Source organism: Sciurus vulgaris, assembly GCF_902686455.1.
Source record: "Sciurus vulgaris genome assembly, chromosome: 3".
Lineage (NCBI taxonomy): Eukaryota > Metazoa > Chordata > Mammalia > Rodentia > Sciuridae > Sciurus > Sciurus vulgaris.
This window is the reverse complement of record NC_136463.1, coordinates 25033967-25059623: the sequence shown is the minus strand read 5'-3', so window position 1 is coordinate 25059623 and position 25657 is coordinate 25033967. Positions and strand designations below refer to the sequence as shown.

General features: G+C 40.2%; 1 protein-coding gene across 3 annotated transcripts in view; it reads right to left on the bottom strand.

The window, feature by feature from the left end:
* Positions 1 to 25381, bottom strand: part of KPNB1 (karyopherin subunit beta 1) — a gene marked incomplete at its 3' end in the record, with an annotated part of 28201 nt that extends 2820 nt beyond the window's left edge. For 2 of the 3 annotated variants that reach the window (XR_013762949.1, XM_079134724.1), the window contains exons 1-21: positions 25049 to 25379; positions 24890 to 24948; positions 22546 to 22728; positions 18185 to 18385; positions 16782 to 16934; positions 14803 to 14862; positions 14300 to 14389; positions 13644 to 13754; positions 12804 to 12905; positions 11028 to 11252; positions 9376 to 9567; positions 8587 to 8717; positions 7050 to 7197; positions 6627 to 6698; positions 4372 to 4516; positions 3178 to 3260; positions 2389 to 2496; positions 1904 to 2047; positions 1495 to 1600; positions 972 to 1086; positions 318 to 479 (exon numbers count right to left, since the gene is read on the bottom strand). Coding sequence is in view for 2 of the 3 variants with exons in the window: in XM_079134724.1 (XP_078990850.1) it covers positions 318 to 479; positions 972 to 1086; positions 1495 to 1600; positions 1904 to 2047; positions 2389 to 2496; positions 3178 to 3260; positions 4372 to 4516; positions 6627 to 6698; positions 7050 to 7197; positions 8587 to 8717; positions 9376 to 9567; positions 11028 to 11252; positions 12804 to 12905; positions 13644 to 13754; positions 14300 to 14389; positions 14803 to 14862; positions 16782 to 16934; positions 18185 to 18385; positions 22546 to 22728; positions 24890 to 24948; positions 25049 to 25088 (2630 nt within the window). Of the gene's footprint in view, positions 1 to 313; positions 480 to 971; positions 1087 to 1494; positions 1601 to 1903; positions 2048 to 2388; positions 2497 to 3177; positions 3261 to 4371; positions 4517 to 6626; positions 6699 to 7049; positions 7198 to 8586; positions 8718 to 9375; positions 9568 to 11027; positions 11253 to 12803; positions 12906 to 13643; positions 13755 to 14299; positions 14390 to 14802; positions 14863 to 16781; positions 16935 to 18184; positions 18386 to 22545; positions 22729 to 24889; positions 24949 to 25048 lie in introns of those variants that run through there. The other variant, XM_079134723.1, reaches the window with a different exon arrangement.
* Between the last annotated feature and the right edge of the window lie 276 nt (positions 25382 to 25657).

Genomic DNA, 25657 nt, shown 5'->3' with positions numbered 1-25657 from the left:
CTTAGTGAAACTCTGTCTCAAAATAAAATTTAAAAAGGGCAAGGGATGTAGTTCAGTGGTCAAGTGCCCCCGCATTCAATCCCCAGAACCAAAAAAAGTTCTGTTCTCCAGCACCATGTGCAATCAAATATCTGTCTCAAGGAAAGTGAGACTGCCTCATTCTTCCCCTAGTAAAAAGCTGAGGAACAAAGGTCTGGCTCAGAAACACCTATATGGGAAAGAATACCAGGAAGATACCAGCACCTGCAAGATAGCCTAAAGACAATGTACGTTTTCCCAAGAAACCTGAAGAAAGAAAAGTGGTAACCAAATCTTACCAAGCTTGGTTCTTCAGTTTTCTCAGTTCTTTTGTGGCCCATGTAGCAAGGGTTTTTGCTTTGTTAGTCTTCGATCTCCGTCCTTCAGTTAACAGTTCATGGATCATTGGCCTAGCTTCTACTAATTTCAGTACATCCTTCCCAAATGCTGTACATAAGTCCCTGCACAGAATAAACCCACTTGAGAACCAGGAACCATGTTTTGAACGTGCCAAACCACTGCTGAGTTAAATATGGGCTCCTTAGCATTCACCTACTTTTTAAAACTAGAAAAATTTTAGATATAAATTAGGATAATTTATCCAAGGTTAAACAGCTAATTCACTATAAAAAAACAGAACTAAGATCCAGAGACCAATGTTCTCCTAACAACACATCAGAAACCCTCAGAAGATGCTGAATAGGAACTACAGAGCTCTGGAGGGTCTGGAATGAATTGTCATTTATGAATACCCAAAAGAGACACTATGGGCTCTCAATGGTAGAGTATTGGCTCTGGATTCGATCCCCAGCATCACAACAAACTAACTCCTGAATGTCCTCTGTGCCAAAGAAGTGGCTTATTGTCATTAAATCTCTCTCAAGATTCTTTCCTACACATATCCCATTTTCCATGAGAATCTCCATTCAGCTATTGGAAGCAGGTATACTTACCCTATCAGTCCAGCAGCACAGGCTACTACTCCATCTGTATGATCCTCATCCCCAGCAATGTGGTCAATGAAAGACAGAATAAATTCTACTCTGGGTTGTACCAGCATCACATCCGCTATAAAAGAAAAGAGAAGGTCTGATGAAGTTGCCCCGAATTTGGCAGGACCACCTCTTTTCAAAGTTTCCAGCTATTCCACCTCTATCAGGTTTGAGCTGGACAACCAGCTGCAGAGTGGTACCAAATTGTTACTCCTAAGATTATAATGTCATTATTCAAGTCAACAGAAGAAACAAGTACTAATCAGATATCATGTACAAAGGAACAATGGAACTTTTTCTTCTGAACCTGTCAAAGAGGTAAAGAACAAATATTTCCCCCAATAATATTAATAATAGAAACATTGTGGGAGCAGTCCTGTATCAACCATTCATGGTTGGGTACAGAAAGCAATCACCAAAGACACAGTCCATTTGGCTGTGCACCCGGGTATGTAGACTTAAGGAGCTGGGTTGTATACTCAACGGTGTACATTCTCCTGATCTCCCTTTAATCCCTGGACGATTCCAGTATAGGCTTCCAAGCAGCCTTCTCTTAGTTCATTCAGATAATCCACCATGTCATAGTCAGACTGGAAGAGAAAAAGAATAGAACCTCCATTACACCAATTGTATGTATTTTTTGTGGTACTGGGGATTAAACCTAGGGATACTCTACCACTATACCTCTTTTTATTTTGAGACAGGGTCTTATTAAGTCATTGACCATGACCTTGAATTTTCAGTCTTCCTGCCTCACCTCCCGAGTCACTGGGATTACAGGTGTGTATCACCACACCCAGTCACTGATCCCCTTTAATGGTATGTTTGCAAATAGTCCCTCCCCTCCATTCAGCGCTGGACTTAAAAGATTAGCAGGACAGCTCCAAGCTTACCTTGTCCACCTGGGCTTGGGAGGCCTGCTGAAGAGTATTCAATACAACCTCTAGGTATTTCTTAAACTCTCCACCAATAGCAAGGGCAATATCACCAAACACTGACAGAATCTGCGGCTTCACAGACCTGTGGACATTCTCATTCTGATAAGGAAGAAAAAGAAAAAGTGAACTAACAAGAATTTGATCCAGAGACTAAAGAATCTTTGGACATACACAAAAGTTAATGATTATTGCTGGATAAAGAAATTGTTTTTCCTTTATACTTAACAGCTCTTTTTTTCTACAGGTAAAGTACACATTCCGTTAATTAATTTTGAAGGCTTTAGAATCATCTGTGAAGACAAATAATCCCATTCTCCCATAAGCTCACAGTCAGCGTTGTGGGAACTTATAGCTTCCTGTCATAATCTTATTGTTTAAATTTCTTTTCAACTGAGAACTTCTTCAAAGACTGGTTGTTCAGATTGTGTGTAGACACTTACCCCCAAGTTCTCCAGTAGCAGCTGCATCACCTCATCACAGAAAGGTAAGATGTTGGACTGCAGAGCACGGCACAAATCTCCCACTAGGCCCACAGCTGCCAAACAAACCTGAAAAGAATCAAGGAAATAATCTCCCAAACAGAAAAGACAACTACACAGGTAAGGCAGGACCCAGAATCAAAGAACACCATCCCCCAGCTGAGATTAGTTAATTTTTTTTAAACCTTTATTTTATTCACCTTTATGTGGTGCTGAGAATCAAACCCAGTGAGTGCCTCACACTTGTTGGGCAAGTGCTTTACCACTGAGCCACAACCCCGGCCCAAGATTAGTTAATTTTAACAACCAATATGGCAAGAAGGTAACAGGACTATTGAAGATACCATCCACTGGGGTTGGTGGTGGTGGCAGAAACAGGTGGTCACCAAACAAGCAGCTTTGCTCTCTAAGGTATTTATGGCATTAACTTTACAGCTGCCCTTGCATTCATATCACTCAGCCACACAGTCATTGTTGGTTCCTTATCGCTGGATTCAATAACCTGTTTTAAATACGCTATTTCCAGTTGAAACAATGCAAAAGGGAAAACTACCTAGATCATAGGAACCTGATTTTGTCCGTACTTCAGTAGCTAACAGGTATCAATGAGATAATGATTACATTTTGAAGGCTGGGGATATAGCTCAGAGGGACACAGTGCCTGCCTTGCATGTGTGAGGTCCTGGGTTCAATTCCTAGTACTACCAAAACCATAAAAAACAAGTGTATTATTTGAAAAACTTATTCTACCTGGTATTCAGCATAATTCTTCAATCCAATACCCAGGAAGGGTTTAAAGGCCTCCATGTACTTGAGGAATTCACCGCCCAACACTGAAATGAAATAAACTATTAGCAAATGACAGCAACACAGGATATCAGGTGAGCAAAATAACTACCTTACCTCTATCAAAATGTATGCAATCCTCTCAACAGACTGGATGGAATGTGTTAATTACTGTTTCCATCTCCCATAAGCCAATTTCATAACTGTTGGGAGAGCCTAATTCTTATGCCCCAGAGACAGTACCAACACTCTACAGAATGGGATTTTACTCTTGTTAAAACACAAAAGTAGCAGATTCTAAGGAACTTCAAGGTAAATTATGAGCTGACTGGGTCAGTAATATTGCCTCTTTCCCCACTTCCCCTCATCTGATTATACGTCCTCTCTAGAGGTCAGCTTCAAACCAGGGTTCCAAAGCAATCCCATCAAGGGCTTAACAAGCCAGAGCCAGGAAAGGCAGCACAGACCTTCAGATCCAAAACTCCACTTCAGGAGCCAAAATTAACTTCCTTGCCCTTCTGGGGTAGTCACATGTTGCCAGACTAGCTGGGCAAAGGCTCTTTATGCCAGAAGAAGGTCTGGTCCTCAGGAAATGGTCTCAGTAATATACTTATAGGTCTAACCTGAAGAAGCATGCCAGATTTCTGAAATGCCCTTTAATGTGCTTTTAATGACCCTTCAAAGAGTTTTTAAGTCAGAGATGGCTTGCACAGTCAGACGTAAGAATCAGAAAAATCAATTAATTGCTAAAACTCACTCACTGTTTCATTACATCCCACACCAAACACATGATGTGTAAACCTGAGTCCAAAGCATTAAAACCAGAACCAGGAGATATCATATGATTGGAATGAAACTGGAAACTTTTACTTCCTCTACCCGATAGGAGCCAAACCTCAATAAAGCAAGCTGACTTTCAAGGGAAAAAGGAATCTGACAAGCATGAGTTAGGCAATACTTCCCCCTGAAAAGGGTTACCAATCTGACTCCCTATTGCAAACTGGCTCCCCACCGACTTCAAGAAGATTGTCAAAGCGGTTATACAATTTATATGAGTCAGTCAACAGGAAAAGAACTAGGTTTTCTTTAATAAAATTTCAAGGACATTAAAACTTCTGCATTCTGAAATCATTCCCCAGCTGATTAGTGCTCACTGACCTTCCACCAGTGTGCTAACTGCCATCAGTGCATCCTCTTGCACTCCCCCAGACCCAGCTGTGCTTTGGAACATCCTTAACAGGGAAGCCATGACTACATCAGAGATCTGCAAAGCATCTTGATGTTGCACTTTCCGGAGAACATTCTGTGCACAAATAAGAATTCAGGACCTATTAATATTTCCAAAACTTCCAATCAGAATGCATTATCTTTTCTTTTTTAAATAAATTAAGTGCCTTGATTTCCCCGCTACCCCCTTCTGGTTTTAGGAAGGCTAAAATATTTTTTGCTCAAGAACTCTGACAGTGCAAATCACGTGCAATGTTACATTCACTTTAATAACTCTTGTTTTTAACTCAAAACAAACATGGGATGGATCCTCCACGGTGCAAAAGTAAACCCTGTGTTTCATTTATGCCTGCTTGACAAATCCCTGTCAGTAGCTTCCATATTCTAGTCTTACTGGAATGACAGTTAAAATAATTTTGTTTTTGCTTTTGCTTTGTTTTTTTTTAGGGGAGAAAGGGTGGTAACCAGGAATTGAACCGAGAGGTGCTTAACATTGAGCCACAACCCCAGCCTTTTTAATTTTGATACAGGATCTCACTAAGTTGCTTAGAGTCTTGCTAAATTGCTGAGGTTGGCTTTGAACTTGCAATCCTCCGGCCTCACCCTCCTGCTCCACTGGGATTACAGGTATGTGTGTCACTGTGCCCAACAAATTATCTTAGCTTTAAAAAAGGTCACGTCAGTGGGCAAGAGGGTATATGCCTATAATCCCAGCAGCTTAAGAGGCTGAAGCAGAAGGATAGCAAGTTTGAGACCAGCCTCAACAACTTAGCAGTTTTATAAAAACAAAGTCTGGGAAAATAAAAGGAGTTCACAGGTAAGATGAACTAATTAGTGTCACTGCATACTAAAATTCATTAAGTTCCAGGGCTTTCCTTCTTTTTTTCTGTTAAAAAAAGAAAAAAAAAAAAAAAAAAAAAAAAAAAAAAGGAATAGCTTCCCAGCTACTGCATTATGATGAGAGCAATGTATTATTTTAGCTTTCAGTCTCTCCTTAGCAAAAACTGTGAATAAAAGGCATTATACACAATGTAACAATGATAACTTTTAAGAGCAAGGGTTTCAAAAGATAATGGCAGAAACTTAATACCTTTTTGTTTTTGTTTTGGTTGTGGAAATGAACCTAGGGCTTCACACATGCTTGGCAAGTACTCAACCACTGAGTTAAAACCCCAGCTGCCCAACCTACTTTTTTTTTTGTACCAGGGATTGAATCCAGGGGTGCTTAATCACTTAACCACTGAGCCACAGCCCCAACTCCTTTAAAATTTTTTTATTTTGAGACAGGGTCTTGCTAAGTTGCTGAGGCTGGCTTCAAACTTGTGATCCTCCTGCCATAGTCCTCCTGAACCGCTCAATTACAGGCTACCTGGCCTGAGCACTTTTTTAAAACAAGAGAACTACATCTGGAAACTGAATCAGAGTCTTGTTGGATAACCTCATGGAAACCAAGACCAAAAGCTGCCAACACAAATTAGCTTTTCAGCTGGAAGGGACCATCATATACTGAGATGTTTCCTTCCCTAAACTGCAGAAGACAAACTGGATCTTTCTTGATAGACAGGAAAGGAAGGTCGAAAATTACTCTTCTAATCAGTCATACACCAAACCTGCGAAAAGCTTCTGATCAGCACTGTCTACATCATTTCAGAGCTGTTTCTGTATATAAACTTGTCATAATTAGACAAACTTCCTTCCCTGGGGCTATTAAGAAGTGATAAGGGGTTAGAAATGAGGCTCATGGTACAGTGGTTGCCTCTCATGGGTGAGGCCCTGGGTTTCATTACTACCACCACAACCACCAAAAAAAAAACAAAAACAACAACAACAAAAAAAAACATGGTAAGGTCAGGAGGCTGAGGCAGGAGATCACAAGCTAAAGGACAGCCTCAGAAACTTAGCAAGACCCTAAGACCCTGTCTCAAAAATAAAAAGGGTTGGGGACACACCTTTACATATAATTGTAATGTACTAATTAAAACAGTAGTAACAAAAGGGAAGTTTAGAGTTCTCAAGCAGATCAGGGGGAAGAAGGGAGGGAAAGAAAGATAAAGGAGAATGAGATTGACCGAACTGTTATGTGCATATACAAATATGGCACAATGAATTCTATTACTATGTATAATTATAATGTATGAATTAAAAAAAAAAAAATTACAAAAAAAAGTGATAAAGCACCATCATACCTGAAGAGTTGCACAGAGTAAAGACTGAAGGTCATTGAACTGGATTCTATCAGACGTGCTCTGGATATGTGACTACAAGGAAAAGGAGAAATTGTGTTCTAAGTGAAAACCTTCCGTCATTAAATAATAATATTAATGTAAAAAAGTCAATAAAAACAAGAGATATAGTATAACACAAATGCGAGTAAACTGTGACCAGCAATGCAAATTGTTGAGTTCCATTTTGGGTGGGGGGCACTGGTGCTAGAGACTGAACTAAGGATCTTTTCAAGGTGGCAACTTTGGCGGGAGTGGGGGGTTGGGTCCTAAGCCTTGTATCTTTCTTACACCTTATACTTGAACATCAAAAAGAAATAACAGCAGCTATATGTGTTACAAGTACCGTCCCCTTCCCCCAATAGACAGGGGCAGTCCAAGTCTCACCTCCATCTGAAGCACCTGCTGTAGTCGTTCCATGATGACCAAAGTAGTTTTTTGAACAGCAGGGTAACAATCCTTGGCACTGTTTTTCACAATTTCCATTAAAGATTCATATGCAGAACTCCTCAGGTTGTTCTGGTGTCCATCAGGTCTGTAAGGAACATATGGCAAAAATCTTTGTTTTTTTTTTGCGGTGCTGGGGATCGAACCCAGGGCCTTGTGCTTGCAAGGCAAACACTCTACCGACTGAACCATCTCCCCCGCCCGGCAAATAGCTTAAAGCTTCAACTGTGGAGAAAGGACAGAGAAGCTTTGGAATGTAGACAGTGTCTTTCCAAAAATAGGAAACCAGAAACTGGTACAACTGTAGACCTGATGTGCGTTTGGCAACATAATATCTAGAAATCAGAACTTAAAAACAACAAGAACAACAACGACAAAAATAAGCCTTTGAGCCACTGGTTATGTTTATGATGGTCTCTAAACATGTAAAATGTACAATGACCCTTGACAATGAGCTATAAGTATAGGGGGGGAAAAAACCCCATGTAGACAACTAAAGAGGTTGCTTGAATAGCTGAGGAGATACACTAATTTTCTTCATACAACCTCGAACAGGGAAGTCAGGATAAACTAAACAGGGAAGGTTTTAAATCCAGTCCCTACCTAATCATTTACTTTGCTCATAGCTTTAGACGTAACATACACAAAACAAATCAATAAAGGGGTCCCAAACTTTTTTTGGGGGTACCAGGGATTGAACCACTGAGCCATATCCCCAGCTCTTTTTTATTTAAATTTATTCTAAGACAGTTTTGCTAAGTTGCTGAGGCTGGCTTTAAACTTCCCCTGGCCTCCCAAGCCACGGCAGTTACAGGCGTGTTCCAAATTTATAATCCCTTTATGCAACATTTCAAAAGCTCATTTATATATCAACTGTATAAATATTAATTCTTCATCCAATATCATAAAATGACAGTTACTGATCTTGTGTAAATCAAAATTCATGAGAGCCACCATTTCTTCTATACCATTACCAAATACTCCCACCATCAACTTTCAATATTGCAAATTGATGGGGCTTCTTAATGATCTCAAGCTAGCATAGTTTATCATTCTTTTATTTAAACAAATAATGAAATCTACTACAGGATTCTTTTAACTTCCCTAGAGCAGGTAAAATCCTGTCCTATCCCTCTACATTACTATCCTCCACAGAGGGCAACAGGAGTTGCATGAGAAAAGAAATCACCGATTTTTTTTTTTTTTTTTAATACAGAACTGGGCTGAGGTTGTAGCTCAGTGGTAGAGTACTTGCCTGGCATGTGTGAGGCCCTGGGTTTGATTCCCAGCACAGTATATAAATAAATAAAATAAAGGTCCATTGACAACTTAAAAAAAGAGTCTTGCTATGTTGCCCAAGCTGTTCCCCAACTGCTGGGTTCAAGCTATCTATCTTCTCTCAGTCTGAGTACCTAGGACTACATATGGGTGGTACCATGTGCAGTGACATCACCCACTTCTATGGAGTATCAGTTACCTGTCTGTGGTTTCCAGGAGTTTCTGAACTATGAGCTCAAATGAAGAAGACAAGCAATAGGTGGCTGGTTCTTCTTGATCATCAGCTACATCTGCAGCCTCATAAGCAGCTTCAGCCAGACTGGAGAATGCCTGAAAAGCAGATACCACGAGCAATTTTCTCCAACTGACATACAAACATATCAATGCTAATGGAGCTCAAACTTTTTCTGTCAAGGTCATCATAATACATTTTATAGATATCTTTAAAATTAAACATCTACTCATTTATATTGTCTACTTGTCCTATCTCATAAATCTGTCTAACTCTTTTAATCATCATACTATTTTCACTTACCAATGCTGTTAGTTTTTCATTCACAGGCTTTTAGCCCCACTCCTTCCTTATTTCAACTTCCTCCCCAAAGGCCCCCAATATGTAGTCTATACTGACTCAGCACTTAAACCGCCTACCTTCATTCCCTTTGGTCCCTTTCTTGGCAATGGTAGCCAACAACTCTCTACCTTAATTGAAATTTCTTGTCCTGGAGCAATTCAAAGAAGAAAAGTCCAGAGAGCCTCCCCACTTGGTTGCCATGACTGCTCTAGGCGCTTCAAGAACAGTCACCATGATTCAACAGTTCCCACTGAGCTCCTGCTATAGGCAACTCTCCCACGTTTTAATTGAAGAAATTAGAAAAGAGATGGTATTCAGAGAAAGCCTTCCAGTGAGGTAGATCCACTTTTCTCCCACACCTCCTATTTTCTTGACAATGACTCAGGCAAGCTCACCAGGAAGAAAATCCCTTACCCAGCATACATTTGAAGCCACTCTGGGTTCAGCACTAAGGCCCTCAATCAGACACTGCAGCAGGGGAGCCAAGTAGACATCATTGATGGCAGCTTCAGGGAGCAATTCACATATTCTGCCCACAGTCCATGCAGTTGTGTCTCGAACAACTACACTGGGGTCTTTCATTAATTCTATTAGGGTTGGCATAGCCTGAAAATACAGTAAAACAGAACAAATTCACATTTAATACTCAAAAGAGGAAAAAACCGATGGGTGGGTTTTAACTCAAAATAGCACCAAGAGGCTTTTATGCGCCTGAAGCATTTATCAAATAAAAACAGTAGAGTGAAACGTGACAAAATTCTTTCTTCACCAAATTCCAATGTGGAATTCTACTAAGAGTTCAGTATGCATGCTTCTAAGTAGTTTATGTTGAGTTACTTAGAATGCAGGTTATGACAACTGACTACATCCCAAAAGACTGAGTTTTGCAAGTTCTACAGTCAATCATATGAACTGATCATTTATATTAGCAAAATGAACACATGTATTATTACATGTCAATTTTGTCCAAAAGAGGGAATAATTAATCATTAAAAATTATAGGACAGGGCTGGTGGTAGAGTGCTTGCCTAGCACATGTAAGGCACTTGGTTCAATCCTCAGCACCACATAAATACAAATAAATAAATAAAACAAAGTTATTATGTCCACCTACAACTAAAATTATCTCAAATTATAGGGCAGCTGGGAGCAGTGTGCATGCCTATAGTCCTGGCTACCGGGGAGGCTGAGGCAGTAAATTGCCTGAGTCCAGCAGTTTGTTTGGGGACAGCCTGGGAAACATAGCGAGATGCTTCATTTAAAAAAAAAAAAAAAGAATTAGTTGGGTGTGGTGGCACATGCCTATAATCCCGGTGGCTTAGAAGGCTAAGTCTCAGCAACTTAGTGAGACCCTGATTTAAGATAAGTAAATTAATTAATTATTGAGAAATGTTTACGATATGTTAAAAAAATGAGTTATAAGACTATTTGCACCCAGACGCCATGGCACACACCTGTAATCCCAGCAGCTCAGGAGGCTGAGGCAGGAGGATGGCAAGTTCAAAGCCAGCCTCAGCATTAGGAAGACGCTAAGCAACTCAGTGAGACTCTGTCACTAAATAAAATACAAAATAGGGCTGGGGATGATGTGGTTGAGTGCCCGAGTTCAACAGCTGATACCAAAAAAAGAAAAAGACTACTTACATCCTCTTATACACACAAGTTCAAGGAATAAAGCTGCACAGATCAATATTTAGTTAAGAGTAATCCCTAGGCATTGGGATTAGCATGACTTTCTATTTGGTATTTTCTGCATTTTCCAAAAGTTTCTGGATTTATGACATATAATTTTATTTCATTTTTATTTTTCCTGGCAGTGCTGGGGACTGAACCCAAGACCTCACACGTACTAGGCAAGGTGTTCTACCACTGAGTCATATCCCCAGCCCAACTTACATAATTTTGAAAAGTTAAGAAATATAAATACTTAACTGATAGCAAGTATCTAGAAATAACCTTTGTGAATGATTATTTATAGCTTCCTTTTTAAAAATGAAAGCACACGCAAGTATAAAACTGAAATGATAAATACTTCCCTAATACTTTCAAAACTCCCTCAGCTTTACCTGTATAACTAGTGGTTTCAGCTGATTGGGTTCTGGTCCTTCCAAGATACACCCAAAAGCCATCACTGCTGCATCCCGGTATCGCCAATCCGGATTCTTGATGTGTTCTTTAATGAAGGGGAGGACATGTGGCACAATGTCATCTTCACAGCAGGTGGAAAGAAGCATGAGGCACACCCCTGCTGCTTTGCAGGGGTTCCAGTCATCATCATCATCATTTTCATCCTGGCGAAAATGTGGCACTAGGTGAGTTTTTGTTCAAAGAATTACTTTTATTCAAAAGGTTCTATGATGACTCCCAAATACCTTTAGAATTTAAGCTTCCTGATAGTAAATAAAACTTAAAACCCTGATTTTTAAATTTCTTCCAGAAATACCACAGCTTAGCCTTTATAACAATAGAGAATGAACAAATTATAACAAGGATAAGTCACAAACACACATACACACACACGTATATCTCATGACTTTATTATTTAAAATGTTTTCATAGTTGTAAATGGACACAATACCTTTATTTATTTTTATGTGGCACCAGGGATTGGACCCAGTGCCTCATGTGTGCTAGGCAAGCGCTCTACCACTGATCAACCCCAGCTCTATATTTATATTTTGGTTATATAAATTTCAAAAATCAACCAAAATCTACCTATGGGTTTGAAGGTCAGGAAAATGAAGGAGTTAGTGACTAGGAAAAAGTCACAAAGAACCCTAGGATACTAGTTATTCTTTATTTCAATAAAAAGCTTGCAAAAGAGAGTCTACTCAGATCTCCCTTTCAAGTAGAACATATGTATGTCTATTATGGTGAGTCACCACACAATAATTTAATGCATGTTACCTATGGAGTGTCAGAAAATTATACACATAAAGAATGATTTGTTTGCAAGGCAGAGAAGTACACAAAAGCAAAGACACTAAACGATAAAATAACCACTGGAAAACTGAAAGATGAGATGAAAATTTAAGGACACTCAGTTCATTTCAAATCAAACACATCTGTACTTTTTTTTGAAGACTGTTACACTGAAACATGTACATTCCTAAAAACAAATTATATTACCATGTACTAAGAGATTTTCTAGGGCTCAAATTAACTATTTCCTCAGTGCACTGACAATTCTTAGGTTAATGTTTCATTTGACCAGAAGAAACAAAGTGGGGGAAAAAAAAAAATCTGTCCTAAACATCATACCAAGAAAAACTGTGATGCATAAAGTCAAAACAGAATGGGAAGGAAGACACAGTTTTCACAAAAAACTTGCATTAGTTGAGTTTCTTTTTATGGGTCAGAATGCTCTGTTATGATACAACTCTTATCCAACCTAATCAGCATTTAAAAAATATATAGCGTGAATTCATCTCTCCTCCCAACCTTTCCTCCTTTTTGATGCCAAGTATTGAGCTCAGTGCCTAGCACCCCGTAGCCAAGTGCTCTATCACAGCTACGCTGAGTCCTCGACCTTTCTTTACTGCAAATTTTACAGAATACACCTCTTCTATTACTGTGGATAAAGCAGTACTCAGTAATATCAAAACAGTGAGTGGTTTCTTCCCAATTAAGATGCACGAGATATTCAGACCCAGTTTTTTACACACAGATCAGAGCCTAGGAGATCTTAAAGATTCAGCTCAGTTATTCCTGAGTCATCTATAACAGAATATCAACTAGTTGATGGGCTGCCAAGTTCCTCCATGGAAACTGTTCCACAGCAAACCAACCCACCCTAAATATGGCTTCACAATTTACCTTGTTAGATCTGGAAGGAGACTCACCTGTTTAGTTAGTGTCTGTGTGAGGATGGGAACCAAGTACTGTAGTGCTCCCTTGGCATAAAACTTGCTGGTGTGCTCAGGAGGCCGCCCTTGTTCTGCCGCCTGGAGAAATGTACAACAAATTCTAAGACAAAAGTAAACAAGCTACAATACTCAAGGGATACACTGAGAGCTGTCCCAGGGACTGTGACAAATATATAGGGCCAATGGTTAATATTTTCTGTGATCTTTGGAAATGCTCACTTTTTCATTTACTTGAGTGTTATTCTTTTTGATTATACATAAAATCTTTAAAGGACCAAGGCAACCTTAGAAATTACATTCTTCTTCACAAGCTCAACTCAGTTTAACAACCTGACATTTGGTGTTCTTCGAATTAAGAGATACATCAAGTTTACATAAGGATGCCAAAATTAAGGCTGTTGTTTTGGAAGTGCATGTAGACAAATAAAGTTGGAAACAAAGCTTAAATTCACAGATTCTGAAGGCAGAACTACTCTTTCCTATGTGTAACTGATTCCTTCATCAGTTAGTAAACTATCAATTACACATCCTGTGCTTGCATCAGGACTTCGGAAAGAAAATAATTCAGCATCAGGTGTCATCTTAGCAAACTGCCTGCCTGCTGCCCCCTTGTGTTCATAGTACCAATACTATTATGTACAATAAATCATGTCAGATTATCTACAAAAACAGGAGCTGCCTCATTATAGATCCGTCTCCTTTGTGAGGTTTGGCTATAGGGAAGAAAAAAAAAATTCAGAGTATCTACAAATGGAAATACTTTTCAAGCCCAATAAGAATAGCACTCCCCCTATAGTGATGCTCTCTCAGGCTCACCTCTGAAGCCTCAATGGCCAAATCCATTTCCTCATCACAGACATTGGACCAGAATTCTATCCCTTGTAGGGCCACCTCATCAATGTCACTTTTCATTGCTTCAATTGTGATCTTAAGAGAAAAAACATGACACCGCAGACCTCAAATAAGTACTGATTCAAGTTAGACCCTCCTCTTTAACCAGATATTCCATTCAAGTTTCAAAAACATAATTTATGAAAGCTAGGTCTGAAATGAAAGAAACAGGAAATAGATTATCAAAATATACTCCTTTCATCAACACAAAGATAGCACAAGTTTTTTTGGCACACCACTGAGAAGCTTAAATATACACTCACACACACAAGGAATTTTATTGATTTCACAATATTAAGTAAAAAATTACAGAATTACAAAATAGAAATTAAGAATAATGACCCCTGCCATCAGTTAGATGCTCACATCACCTAAAATAGAACTAATGCTATAATCCCAGCAACTTGGGAGGTTGAGGCAGGAGGATCACAAGTTCAAGGACAGCCTTAGTAACCTAATGAGGCCCTAAGCAACTTAGTGAGACCCTGTCTCAAAATAAAAAATACACCTGGGTTCAATTTCCAGTCCACACACACACACACAAAGAAAAGAAAGGAAGAAAGAAAAAAAGAAATACTTACTGCAAAAAGAGCAGGACCCATATATGTCTCCATGTACTGATAATACAAGGACATTATCTTCACCAGATTCTGTAAAGCAGCCACTCGTACCTTTTAAGAAGAGTAGATTAAATAATTTACTAAAATAACAATCTGCTACAGTAGACTCTAATGGGCCAAAGCTGTGTATGGGTAATGTTATCACTACAAACAACTTGGGAGACCAAGACAGGGGAATCATAAGTTTGATGCCAGACTCAGATACTTGTTGAGATCCTGTTTCAAATGGCAAAAACAGCCCCACCATTTCTCTCTCCTTTAACAACTTAAGAGAATGACAACTCCCATTATGTTCTTTCCAAGTAGTACTTTTCCTTCCTCTTCTCCAATATGTTGGAGAAAAATTCTTTATATTTCTCAAATATCATTTTAATCCACTGATTCCTGTATTTCAAACTCTACATTAGAGTTAACATTACATTAGGATGTAAGAGCCCAGTTTTTTCCCCTGACCAAACACTTACCCTTGTATCTGGACACTGTGTGGCTTCACAGACCACCTGCATAATAAAGTGCCTTTCGGACTGCAGAAAGAATAGAGATTAGGAAATTATAAACCATACTTAATAAGATTCCTGAATTCTCAATATAAGGAAAAACCTACTGCTCCTTCAGGGCCCCATACAACCCTGGTGCAATCCATCAACTATTCCTTGAGGCGGTAATGGCACTATGAGAGGCTACATAGTTTGCCTCCAGTGTCTGCTATATGACCTGCCTTGTAAGGTCCCTAATCTTTTAATCCCCAAGATGACTTTCACTAACAAGACTGCAGGCAGGAAATAACAATAATGTAGGTCACAAAGTTTAAATAAAAGTGATCAGCTAAAAGAAAAAACAAAAACCTACATGTGGAAAAACGAATCTCCTTGTATTTAAAATTTAAGAGAATTCAAAACATCTGTATTGTTTCAGGGGCCAAAATTTGCTTTCTGGGAGGTAGCAATTCCTCATCAAGTTGCTGAGTAAAGGGAGAACAAAGTAATGAACTTCATTTGCTACCCTCCCAACTCTTCTGAAGTCTACAAGGAAAAAAAACCCCTACTTTCTATTCAATTAGAATTGCAGTTTGCTCTGGCTATAAGATGGCAAAAAGCGTCAACAAACAAATACAGAAATCCTCAGACAATACGATCCAGTAATTGCACTTCTGGATATATATTTAGAAGAATCAGGTCTCAAAGAGAAAGGTGTATACCCACATTCACAAATGCATCACTCACAACAGACAAAAGGTGGACGCAATCCAAATGGATGATTCAATAAACATTTTAAAAGTGTATGTACACAAAATATTCAGTCGTAAAAAGGCAATTCTGACACAAGCAACATGAATGAACCTTGAAAACAGTATGCTAAATGAAATAAGCTAAGCACAAAGGCAAAAATTATTTGATCCCATTTGTATGCAGTCTCTATTGGGTCAAATAATTCACAGAAATAGAAAGCAGAATGACAATCGTCAGCATCTAAGAAAGGGAGAAGTGGGGACTGAGGAAGTTGTTGTACAATGTGTACAAAGATTCAGTTTTGCAAGATGAGAAAGCTCTGAAGATTGGTTCCAGTGCCAGGTAAATATACTATTAAGATGGTATTTAGGGCTGGGGTGTGGCTCAGTGGTAAGAGTGCTTGCCTAGCACATGTGAGGCACTGGGTTTGATCCTCAGTATCACATTAGTAAATAAAATAAAGCTACTGGAGGCACAGTGGTGCACACCTGTAGTTCCGGCAGTGGAGGAGGCTGAGACAGGAGGATTGAGAATACAAAGTCAGCCCCAGCAAAAAGCGAGGCGCTAAGCAACTCAGTGAGACCCTGTCACAATAGAATTGGGGTGTAGCTCAGTGGTCAGGTAACCCTGAGTTCAATTCCCAGTACCTAAAAAATGAAAAAAGGCATTGTGTCCATCTACAACTAAGAATAAAAAAAAAAAAAAAAAAAAAAAAAAGGATGAAAATTTTTAAAAGAAAAGGAAAATACTATGGAAAGAGACTGATCAAGGGGTTGGGGTTATGACTCAGTGGTAGAGTACTTGCCTAGCACATGTGAGGCACTGGATTCAATCCCCAGCATCACATTAAAAAAACAAAAACAACAACAACAAAAAACCCTAAATAAACAAAATAAAGGTATTGTGTCCATCTAAAACTAAAACTATTAAAAAAAAAAAAAAAGAGATTGAGTAACCTAAAATAAACTGATGTTAACTAATCAATTTATTCCCCACCATTTTGTATTCTTGCTCTCATCACTGTTCTGTTGCCTACTGGGCTTATACTCTATTTTTTAGAATGGACACTGCAGCAATTCATAAATCACAAATAAAAGAGATTAAAAAAAAAAAACAGACTGAATTATGTGCATGTATGAATGTGGCATAATGAATCCCAGTTATGTATAATTATAATGGCACCAATAAAACATAGCAAATTTTATTAAACTTACCTCTTTGTCAAAGTTTGCTTTGGTGAACTCCAATGAGTTCAGGAGTGCATTAGTAGCAGCTAGCTTCACATTATTACTAGGCTCTTCTTTCCTCATCCCCTGGATTATGGCAGTCAGAATCTCATTGGATTTATCCTGTAGCTGCTCTGGGTCCTAAAACAAGCAAAGAAATGCAATGAACGTAATAACAAGCTCACGACTAATCAGTAGTCCTTTTAACTGTAAAATGCACTGGAGTCAAGTATCATGACTTTGTGATCTTTTCCACACATTTCCATTTTGGGACAGCACTGCAAAGTAGCTGCAAAATATCCCAGAGGACTAGTAGTACAAAACTTGAACTAAAAATTTAATCTCAACCCTTTCTCTGATTTCTTAGCATAATGACTATGAGCATGAAATAACATTGGCTTTTTCTCCTTTTGTGCAAATGTACATCACCTGTAACAAATAGTTTCAGAATAGTTAAGGGCCAAGGATCAATACCTGAATACAATACGTGTAGGTATATCTATGTCCAAGTCAAGTGCTGTTGAGTTTCTTTGCTACATGAAGTCTACATTTAACAGTTATCAAGAGTAATAACCTCACGCCAGTGCAGTGGCACACACCCATTACCCCAGCAGCTCAGGAAGCTGAGGCAGGCAACAGAGGTTAAAAACCAGTCTCAGCAACTTAGCAAGACCCTGTCTTGAAAATAAAAAAATGAAAAAGCTGGGGATGTGGCTCAGTGGTTAAGCACCTCTGGATTCAAACCTTGGTACAAAAAAAAAAAAAAAAAAGAGTAGTAACCTCACGGGCAATAATAATCCTAGGAGGGCTGCAACTAAAGTGCTGTGCTGTGGTCCTGGTGTATAGACCACCTGCTGGAAGAACTGGCAGATCTTTCTGTAGTGTAGTAAATAAAAAAGCACCCAGGAATTCATGGAACACTGAGGATCCCAATTCAGAGATGCTCCAGATTAGACTATCCTCAAGGTGTAGGCACCATTGTACAGCACTTGCCTAACATGCTTGGGTCCCTAGGTTTAATACTCAACTCTGGAAAAAAAAAAAAAAAAAAAAAGAAAAGTCTCCAAACATAAGGATTTCAATTTCATTATTTTTGTTTTCCAGTGCTGGAAATAGAACCCACAGCACTGCTAATGCTAAAGAAATGAGCCACCATGGAGCTACATGCTACATCCCTGGTCATGTTTTGAGTTTGTGACCCTCATGTTTCTTTACTCAGTGCACCATTAGAACTATAAGAATAGAGATCTAAATTAACAAGCAATTCTACTTCAAAGCATTGCAGCAGCTTGGTTTTCTTTATAATCTGATACAGTAATCCTAATATCATGCATGTCACAGCTAGAGGGAATCGGAGATACATATATTAAATACACCAGGCAAGCACTTACTATATCTTGGCAAATGTACCCAATAGCTTCCAATGTTGACTCTTTCATGTGCTCTGTGCTGTTGGGGTTTGTGACATTGGCCACCAGCTGAGGAATGAGTTCTGGCCACTGGTTTACTGGGATCTCTGCACAAGCAATACCAGCTACACACTGTGAGGCAGAGCTAGGCCGGTAAGTTTCTGTGCCCAAAGTCTGTAAAACCTGGAAAACAGGACAAAATTTGTCAATTTGCAATAATTTCAGCATATTTTGCCTTCCACCACACCTCATATCAGTGTGAGTTCTGCCAACCAAACAAAACCAAAACCAGTACCAACACCTTTAAAATCAACATTCCCCAGAGCCTAAAAGCAAAACTAACCATCCCCTGCTGTGAATTGGAATTCTTCAAAACCACATACCTCACTGAAACATTCAATAGAGTACAAAACTAGTGGTTAGGAGAGATAGGGTTAAAAGTTCAGGGGGAACCAGTAAGAGAGATAGTATTAAAAGTTAAGGGGGAGGGCTGGAGTTGTGGCTCAGTGGTAGAGCTCTCACCTAGCATGCATGAGGCACTGGGTTTGATTCTTAGCACTGCATATAAATAAATAAAATAAAGACCCATTGACAACAAGAAATATTAAAAATAATAATAAAAAAAAAAGTTAAGGGGGAACCAGTAGGAAAGACAGCATTAAAAGTTAAAGGGGGAGGGCTGAGGAGATAGCTCAGTTGGTAAGAGTGCTTGCCTTGTGTGCACAAGGCTCTGGGTTCGATCCCCAGTACCACAAAAAAAAAAAAAAAAAAAGAAAAGTTAAAGGGGGAAACCAGGTATGGTGCCCATGCCTGTATAACCCAGCTACTATGGTGTCTGAGGCAGGAGGATGGCAAAAAAATAAATAAATAAAAAATAAAAAATACAGCAGGGACCAAAGAAATGGGGAAAAAATTCATTTTCCTGGGGCTGGGGATATATCTTGGTAGCACAGTGTTTACTTAACACATGCAAGGTCCTGGGTTTGATCAAGAGAGACAAGACACACACACAAATCTTCCAGGCTCCTTGATGGTGATGTAAGGGAAGGATGCTCATTGCCTTGTTTAGTGGAAAGAAATGTGGGCACTCAAGTGAGTCTGACTCACAGTAAGACACTGTCTAAACCTGATTCAAGGAAGAAATCCTACTTATTGGTAACACGTGAAATAAACCTTCCTTCTAGTTACCAATAGTCCAGCACTCTGAGTGACATAAACAGAAAGGCCTTGGTTAAGCAATATCACTAAATGTGGAAACAGAGTTCCTAATGCTACCAAAACCCTAAAAATGAATCCTTATTTTTCAAAGAATTCATTCTATTTGCCCAAGAATAAAAGAACCGTTCTCTCTACCACCGACAGATCCCAACAGTTACCCAGATATGCCAATTAAAACAAGATTCATTTGTCATTAAATATATCTCATTGGAAGTGGTAATCACTCAAGCATTTATGTAAGGGGTAAAGTCACAGGTTAGGATAAAGAATGAAGCCACAATTGACCCAGTGTTAATCATTACCATGATCAGCTAATTTCAGTCAATGAATGCACTAAGAATCCCCAGTCCACTCAAAGGCAAACAGTTAACTGTTCCTGGCATGAACACAGGACAAAGAATAGCTACCAGATATTCAGGCCAGCTCTGCTGACTGGGTCAGGTCACTTAGTACCCTGCTTTGTAACTATCAGCTAATAATGAACTCCCCACCTTTCACTCTTACACAGTATATCATCATCCCTGTCTGCCCTCACCCTCCCCACCAGTTTTACCCAGTAATAAATTTGACTTAAAGTTTTCTTCTCAAGGAATAGCAGAGCGAGAATGGACAAAAACTATGTTAAAGACACATAATATAGTGAGGGCAAAAATGAACTGAATTGTCCCAGGGGCTAAATGGGTATTATTAAAGTCCAGAGTACTTTTTTTTTTTTTTTTGGGGGGGGCGGGCATAGATAGACTTTAATTATGAAGAAGTTCTGATTGACAAAAATTTAATATATTTGTGGAGTACCATTTGAAGCTTCAATACATGGATACATTATATGAAGTTCAAATTAGAGTAGACATCATTTTCCTTAAACATTTATCATTTTTCATTATAATAAATTATCATTATAATAATTATCATTTATCATTATATAAACATTTATCATTTCCTTAAATATTTATCATTGTAAAAACATTCAAAATCCTTTCTTGGAGCTTTTTTGAAACAATACGTTACCATTATTTAGGGAAAACCTACTGTATAATAGTACCCCAGAACTATTTCTCTAATATACCTACAATTTAGTAATCACTAAGCAACCTTTCTCCCACCTTCCCTCCCCCTGCTAATGTTGGCCCGTGGTACATATGTGAAGCATACTGAATCCTATTTACCATTATCTCTTCATCTTCTTCTTTTTGAAATATATATTTTTTTAGTTGTAGATGGACACAATATCTTTATTCATTTATTTTTATGTGGTGCTGAGGATTAAACCCAGTGCCTCACACGTGTAAGTGCTCTACCACTGAGTTACAAGCCCCAGCTCCCTTTATCTCTTTAAATTGCTTTTAGAAGACCCTTTGTTAATACTACTTGAAGTAACTTAGATGCTAGAGATGTCCAATTTCTTTATTTTTTCTTTTTAATATTTCTTAGCTGTGGTTGTTGATGGACCTTTATTTATTTGTTTTTAAGTGGTACTGAGGATTGAACTCAGTGCCTCACACATGCGAGGCAAGTGCTCTACCACTGAGCCACAACCCTAGCCTGAGATATCCAATTTCTGAGAAATGAAAACCTTCTTTTTTAAAATTAGGGGTGACACTATAGTAGTAGTCAATCATCAGAAATGAGACCAGCCTGGGCAACATAGAAACTCCATCTCAAAAAAAATACAAGACCACCAACACTAAGAGTAATCACTAGGTATACTATGAAAGGGAAAAAGCCCAAGGTAATGGTTTTTTTTTTTTTCTTTTTAAGAGAGGGTCTCAATATGTTGCCCAGGTTGGCCCTGAACTTGTGAGCTCAAGCGATCCACCTGAGTCTCCATCTTCCAGAATTACAGGTGTACTAGGATGTACCTCCAGTGGTTGAGCCCCTGGGTTCAATCCCCAAAAGGAAAAAAGAGAAGTGTCAAGAGTAATGTGCCAAAAATTGCAGACTCGGTGTGGACTGAAACAGCTTTACACACGCCAAAAAAGATTAAAAGTCAGCCAGCTTTCCTAACTGGAAGACTGCAAAAGGAGGCACACAACTACGGAGACGTATTTGCCTTAAGGGACACTAATTTGCCTAAAGCTACTTACTATGTAGAATCAAGAAAGAGCAAATGTGGAGTATAACCATGACCTGCCCAGGGAATTACCCACAGCTTTCTCTTCAAATACCTAGGACAAAATGACTGCACAGATGTTTAACTTAATGCCCTTTGGGCCTTATCCACATAACACAGGTCACTGAAGAACTTCACTAAAAAAAAAACAAAACCTACCCCAAACCTGTCTATATATTCTATATCCTATACTCGAGCTAGAATTATGGATTTCTAATTCAACAATTAAGTAAGAACACTATGATGCAAAGCAACAAAGGACATTGAATTTTCCTCAAAATTCATCATCTCATTCTTTATCTTGGGAAAAAGTCAAAAGTTTTAAAAAAGTTTCCCACAATTTGCTAAGTAGATAAAAGCATCATTAACGTCACACTCATTTTGCACACTCTTTGGGCTTGAAAGGCCCAAGAGATCATTTAATTCTTCTGATTTCACACAATGCCAAGCTTAAACCAGCAAATAATGAGATCTATCTACTACAGAAGTTCAACAGGAGCTGGAAGCTGGTAGACCATGAAAGAATCATATGGATGACAGTAAAAAATACCCAACCTTTATTCTAGGCTTTCTAAATCAGAATTTCTGAAGAGTTTAGAAATACAAATACACATACACACACACACACACTTTTGGGGGTGAGCTCTTGAGGATCAAACCTAGGGCCATGCTAGGCACGTAGTGCTCTATCAGTGAGGTACATCCCCCAGCTGGAGATATACATGCAAATTCTATAAGTGATTCTTATAGTTCACTACTGCATTTCAAAGAGATCTAATTAAAGTCTCCCAAACTGTTGCAGACTACCTCAGTTATTTGATAAAGGATTTCAATCCAGCAACAGATAAGCCAAACTGAGAGACAGTAAAACCAAATACAAAGCTTTTATCTTCAGGTAGAGTTTAGAACCCACAAATGTCACACTATCAAGCTCTGTCCCAAGCAAAGGACAAAAGAACTAAGATGTTTCTTATTCCCTAGGCATTATGACCAAAAAGAGGTGCAATTTACTTACATAGTTCTTGACTTCCCGTCGTGCATTAGCATCAATAGCAAGCCACCTCTGCTGATACTGTGCCTTGATATCTGGATCTTTTGATGTCAAAGAGTTCTTGATTTGTAGACCAGCTGCAACTCTGGCAACCTGACTGTTTCCTGGATTTGCCAGCACTCTGGACAGTTCCACAAGAAAAGTGGGCTGTTAAGAAAAGATGCATTTGTGAATGAAAATCTCTTGGAAATTTCAACAACTGTGGATAGTTTACAGAGCACCAAACCATGGGGATGGGGAGTGAGGGTGGGAAAGTCAACACCTCAGAAACATCAAATTTGTAACTAAAAGCTGGGCATGGTACCATATTCCTATAGTTCCAGCACTCGGGAATCAGGATACTTTGGGTCCAAGAGTTTGAAGCCAATTTGGGTAATACGGCAAGACCACATATCAAAAACAAACTCTATAAATATTACTGAGTATGCAGCCTCATACCTAACGAGTTAAGATTTCCTATTACAATCACCCTTACTGTCCCATCTTCACATTAGTACTCATTTGGTACTAAATATTTGTTGAAGGACTACAACAGAGCAGAAAAGTAAAATTTTTTTTCTAAATAAAGATGCTAGCCCCAAAAGAATGATACTCAGGGCAGCTTTTCTCATGGAAGCAAGTAATCTTTGTTAAGAGGGAAATTCTCGTAGATTCTAGTCTCCAAAAGACACAGAAGCCTAGTTCTCTACATTTTGGGTGTTTGGCAAAAGAGGAAAAATGAAAAAAGCAGTTATAAGGAAAAATGATAACAAGTACTCAGAATTAGGGAATAACTGATAAGATAAAAACAGCAAGGGAAGTTGTTCCAAGGAAAATGATTTTACATATATGACAGTTAATGTCCTACACATTTTAGGATTGAGTATATACTAAACATACTGGATCCCTGAAAAGTATACTCAATCTTTTCTAATGCACAGGTCCCCAAAGTTACTCCTTGTTTAAAAATTTTCACACACACCAAAAAAGTCCTACCAAAAAGAGGAAAGTTAATAGAAGCCCAAAAGCAGATACAATTTCTTACTGCTAACAAGCTCTATGATCATAGCAAAGAAAGTAATTCCTCAAAATTTTATTATGTATCATTAAAGAATTTAAAAAATTAGTAAAAGCAGAAACAGGAATATACTCTTAATGGAGTTATCTGCCTATAGCAGGAGGAAAATCTTTCCTAGACAAAGGATAGAAAGGTTAGTAAAAGCTAGCACATGTATGTATGGAAAAAAAATCATTCAAAGGCAGTCTGGATATTATAAGCCTTGTCACTTTGTTGTCGTTGTTGACATTACTGTGCTAAGATATGGCAAAAGAACACATTCGGTTACAGTGTTATTTAGACTTATTACCTATTAAAAAGACTTGAAGTATCATCCACCCTTCCCTGTCCTCACCATCCCCCCCCAACAAGGGAGGGACACTAAAAAGAAACATTTCTGGCACCAGCCTATTTTAACCAATCTACTCCACTTTTTTTTTTTTTTTTTTTTTTTTTAATATAAACAAAGGTCCAGTCCTTGGCAGACTTATTTTCCTTTTCTTTTTTTGGTGCCCCTTAAATTTGAAAACATGAAAGACAGGAACTTTCCTCTGGGATTTTATCAGGAAATAGGCCTGATCTCAAGGATGAGCCTGTCTGTTGTCTGGATGCAGATTCCTAGTGATCAAATCTCTACTCACTTAAGTTCAAATATATATGTGTATGTGTACACCCACCCACCCACACACACACGTATATGTATCTCAGGAGGGTAATAACCGGGCAGCAAAAGGAAAAATATTACTGGAAATGGTTTCAGAGGCAGTCGGGTGCCAAGCTTGGCCATAAGCACAGACCAAGGGAGATAGGAAAGGGTAGAACTCTGGGAAGTAGGTGGAGAGAGTCACAGGGGCCATGGGACAGGAAGGAGAAGCCGGCCTCGGTCCGCACCCGGCGGGCAGGCGGGCCCAGAGCTTCCACATGGCCCCTAGGCCCGGCTCCCCCACCCCCACCCTTGCTGAACACGCAGCGCCGCGCAACCTAACTTCCCTTCCCTCCCTCTTTCTCCCTCCCGCTGCACCGCCGCCCTCAGGCCGCGCGGCGATTGGGCAGCAGTCACCCCGGCGCGCTACGCCATTGGCCAGTCGCGGGGCCCAGGGCGGGACACACCCACCGGCTTCCCGAAGGCGGGGTTAGGTTGGACCGGGCGGGGGGGAGGGGGACGGGATGGGGCGGGGTGGGTTCCCGAGGCCTGGGCCTCCGGGAGGGCGGGAAGGCCCGCACGCAGGGATGGGGACGCGGCGGGATGGGGCGCGGCGGGACGGCACGCACCAGGTTTTCAACAGCCGCACGCTCCAGGAACTTCTGCGCCGCTTCCAGCTCCAGCCGATCTGGGGGGAGGAAAGTGGGAACCGGAGCAGGGTCAGAGGGGCCGTGCTCCCCTCCCCCACCCCAATCACCTCAGCTCGACCCCCGGCCCCCGCGTCCTACCCGGAGACACGGTCTTCTCGAGGATGGTGATCAGCTCCATAGCGGAGGTGGCGGCGGCGACTCCTCCCACGACGACGGTCCGGGCTCTCGGGCGGCGGCTCCAACTGGGGATGGGGGTTGGGGGTCGGGTGGGAAGGGAGGGTGGGGTGGGGGGCGGGGGTCACCACAAGCCCATTCACCGGCTCCCTCTGGACAGGCGCCCCAGTTTTCCTTCCTCCCCTCTTTTTCTTCCTTCCGCCCTCCTAATGTGCTGCTGGCGGCGGCGGCAGCTGCTTCTCTGGCGGCGGGGGAGGGACCCCGGGGGCAGCTCAGAGCGCGGCTGGTGCTCGGGTGGCGGAGGGAGAAAGAAGGAAGGGAGGCAGTAAGTGAGCGGCGGCTCTCGGGGAGGGAGAGAGAGGGAGGGAGGAAGGCGGAGGGATATTCGGGCCGGACCTCTCCGCGGCGGCACCGCGCTCCACGTCGATTGGCTGCCACTGTAGCCACGCGGAATCCCCAATTGGCCAGGCGTTCTTCGTTGAAGGGGCGCCCTGCGCCCATTCGTCCGCAGGTTTTAGGGTCCGGGTTGGCTGGGCGGGATGCGGTATGAGGCGCGCGGATTGGCTGAGGGGA